This window comes from Crinia signifera, chromosome 4 (genome assembly GCF_055691185.1).
Source record: "Crinia signifera chromosome 4, ASM5569118v1, whole genome shotgun sequence".
In the NCBI taxonomy this organism is placed as follows: domain Eukaryota; kingdom Metazoa; phylum Chordata; class Amphibia; order Anura; family Myobatrachidae; genus Crinia; species Crinia signifera.
In genome coordinates this window covers 172001007-172004790 of record NC_139220.1, presented here as the reverse complement: position 1 = coordinate 172004790, position 3784 = coordinate 172001007, and the positions used below count along the sequence as shown (strand labels likewise).

Genomic DNA, 3784 nt, shown 5'->3' with positions numbered 1-3784 from the left:
TTCAGGTTAGATATTAAACAGCTCTTATGGTAAAGGAAAAAGCTACATTTAAGTTGTGTTTTTCATTAAGATGAATGAAAAGCTGTATTTTAGAGACAATACAAATTAAGAATGGAAAGTAGTTACAAGCTTTTATCAAGGAGCAATTATTGTATTTGCTGGCGTATAAGACTACTTTTTTCCCCCTGAAAAACATGCCTCCAAGTGGGAGAGTCATCTTATACACCGGGGGCACTTATATAACAAACTCTATATATTAGTCGTCTTCTACGCCGGCAAATACGGTATATGCAATTTTCCACAAATAATTAGACCATAGGATTTCTGGAAGGAAGTTTATTTATTCAAATAATTTACTAAGGAATGAACAAACACCACTTAGTATATGATGCAACAACCTGGAGTGGGATTGTAAAATAAAAAAAGCTATTTGAATGCCACCAGCAATTATATATAAAAAAAAAGGGGGGGGTAGAATTACCACATTTTTGCTGTAAAGAGAAGATACAAAATTTTAGATGATGTATTTATGGACTGAGAAAGCATGAATGTCAAGTTATGTTAAGCCGAAGGACAAAAAAAAAAAAAAAACACAATAAATAAAAAAGGCCATTTCCACAGGAACAAGATATGTAAACCAAAAGGAGTTCTTAATTAACAAGAGTAGTATAGATTGGTAGGGTTTAATACATTGCTGTACCAATAAAAAAAAGGCAGATATCCTTAGAACAAGTTTGTGAACCTAGGAGGTGGTTAGGTATAAACCCAAGTGAACTAAAGGACCTGTCAAGTGACAGGGGAGGAGCTAGGCAGAAGAAATCCAAACAGAGGCTCCCACCAGGTTACTAAAGTCAACCAGTGGTGGCATCGCAAGGCCTCCAACCTTACTCCTCCCCCTGGGCATGAAAGGTCCTGTAGCCCACTTGGATTTAGCAACTAAGCTAGGAGGCACCAAATAAGCAACATAGCACCAGTATCTATTAATGATCACCTTGTATGCCATCAACAATGAGCTCTCACGGCCTAAAATTAAACTATACAGTATCCTTTTGTCAGGCCAGCACCAGAAGATGAAAACAATATCCTTCTGAGGAACTTTTGTAGAAAAATGTAACAATATCTTGCACCAATGCCACTATATACATAAACTACCCCTTGCCCTATGTCACTGAAAACAGGACTTGCATTTCTTCTGAAATTCAATCTTTATTACACACCTAAAAATGAAAAAAAAAAAAAAAAAAGGGGAATATACCAAACAGCTAATTCTAATTTGTTCATTAGGCTTGGCATACTGTACATGTATTTTATAACAAAACTGATCTCAACACCAGTCTAATAGTTTTAAACATACTTGCAATTATTTGACACAAATATATATATATTTTACAAAAAAAAAAATTGCATATAGGACCATCCAGCCCATTACAGTTCGTAATCATCAAGACACTTTCAAAAATACTTGGCAAATGGTGCGAAAGAAACACAAATCGTAAGTATAAAAAGCGAGGTGAAACGATATACAGTACAAAACAAGTCTTTGGATAGGGGTTAGCGTTGAGCTCCGGATTTTCTTGAGGTAGTTACCGGCCACAATGTCTGACATCTCTGGAGAGATCTTTGCATACAAGACAACCTGTTGGTAACTTAGGTCATTGCGAAACATGCATTATGCAATAGTCTCTTTTCAGCCAGCAGTTCTCTCTGCCAGTGTCACCGTTACACCGGGTCCCCGGTGTCGCGGCTATGGAGGGGACCCGCCACTCAGCCCGGGTATGAGGTCCCCGCAGCACCCGGTGTTCCCGGGGAAAGCGGCCCCGCTGCCCCTTTATCGCAGCCACTCCGCAGGCTAGCGAAAAACGTGGCGAGATCCCCGGGATCCCCCCGCGCACCAGATCCCTTTACCCCTAGTAGGAAGCCGTTACAGTAAAGTGCAGTGAGAGACAAGGAATCCGGGGGACATGTAAACAGGGTGACTGATCTCCGGAGCGGCCACCTCCGGAGCGAGTAGTCCAGCATGGAAAGTGCACAGGGGCCAAGGCGGATCTCGGGGGATCTCAGGACGAAGACAGCAGTGGGTAGCGGCGGATCACCACCACGGGCTGCAGATTCACCCGCAGGATCTCCTGAGCCCTTCTACGCGCCGCGGCCACGGTGGCATCGCAGGACACGTCCCGGACACGTATGGTGGGGAAGATGGTGAGTTTTGGGGATGCCGCTCTCCAGATGTCCTCCAGCGATCTGCACAGGATCCCCGGGACCTCGGAAGGGGTCGGACTGCTGCAGCCGCTGCTGGTGCCGCTGGCGCCGGACTCCTCGCTGGCCGCGCTCCTGCTGCCCCGCCGGCGCCGCTTGCTGCTGGTCAGCCGGGCGCCTCTCCGTTTCCTCTTCACCGGCGGCTTCTTGGCCGGGGCGGGCGCCGGCTCGGTGGATCTCTTGCGAGTAAGCTGGCTGGGGTCCGGCACCACTGAGCGGCAGGACGAGTAGCCGTAGACGTCCTTGCTCCGCAGGATAACCGGGGAGAAGTCCCGCTTCAGGCTGCACAGGAAGTTCCACAGCTCTGTGTCCGAGCTCATGAACTGCTTGGAACCGGGGACGAAGATCTCCAGCGCGTCTTCCAGCGGCTTGGTGCCGGCGAACAGCAGCTGCGAGCGGGAGTACACAACTTTGTCGTCTTCCATCTTCCCGGCGCCTTTGTCTGTCCACGGCCTGAGCGGGCAAAGAGTTAAATCAATTACAGAGAGGGGAGAAGAGAAAAGTTATCCGCTGCCAAAGCGACGTGCGGCGCCCCCCTCCTGGCCGCCGGCTCACAGCAGCAGCAGCGAGCTCCAATACGATGGCGGAGACAAAGATGGCTTCTTCCAACGGCCCCTACCGTTGGCTATATAGCTGCTTCTTTGAAATACGACATACCCCAACTCCGCCCATTACTGGGATCCGGTGCTTTCATTGGTTACATCGCGCACAGTCGTCTCGGGATTGGACGGCCGCGAGACAATGGGATGGGCTTTTGCGGGCGTGGAGGGGGTGCTCGGTGGAGCAATACATGACGAACCCAACCTGCCTGGCTGATGTCGGCCATGTTGCCTAGCACTAGACTAGACTAGACGCTTGGGGAGGGCTCACTTTGTTTGATATTGTTTTACTAAATACTTTTGTTTCTAGGTTGTTGTTTTTTACAGAGATAAGCATTTTCCACCAGATATCCACATACACAGCACATAACTTCTTAGTACCAAATGACATACATCTATATATATACCTCCCAACAAGTACAGAAACAGAGCATTGTGTCCATGCTGGAGAGGGTCATGTTGGGAGGTATGTACATGGGGACTATGTGGCTTATGCATGTAGCCATCACTGGGAACCAAACCCTGCCAATAACATCATGGCTGTGGACTTAATGGTGTTATCTGGTGTTCTTGTGTTGGAAAAACTGTTGAACTATATATGTTATAGAAACCAATTGATCGTGGAAAATATGGTATATTTGAGGAGTATACATAGATTGTGAAGGATATCTTTAAGTTTATATAGAAAACTAAACATGGTGGTAGAACAGAGGAGGGTTCCATGCTGTATTGACCAAAGCACTAGTATTCCCAATACTGAATGTGTAAAAATGTGAATATAAAGCCAAATCCAAACATGAGGTAACAGCCAGGGATCTCTGCTGTCATTGCATAAAAGTTTGATCAAAGGACTACAAAATGTAGGCTTAGTATACTATCCCCTTTAACCCTTTGAGCGAATTTGTCAAAATTGATGTGAAAATTGTCCA

General features: G+C 46.2%; 1 protein-coding gene across 1 annotated transcript; it reads right to left on the bottom strand.

Annotated features, from left to right (window-relative positions):
• Positions 1-321: 321 nt before the first annotated feature.
• CCDC71L (coiled-coil domain containing 71 like) lies at positions 322-2880 on the bottom strand. The gene has a single exon (XM_083182984.1). It carries the CDS (start codon positions 2679-2681, stop codon positions 2058-2060), a length of 624 nt encoding a protein of 207 aa, XP_083039110.1. The 5' UTR covers positions 2682-2880; the 3' UTR covers positions 322-2057.
• Between the last annotated feature and the right edge of the window lie 904 nt (positions 2881-3784).

Coding starts and splice junctions, on each gene's coding strand:
- CCDC71L (XM_083182984.1), bottom strand. CDS start 2,681: ATGGAAGACGACAAAGTTGTGTACTCCCGCTCGCAGCTGCTGTTCGCC.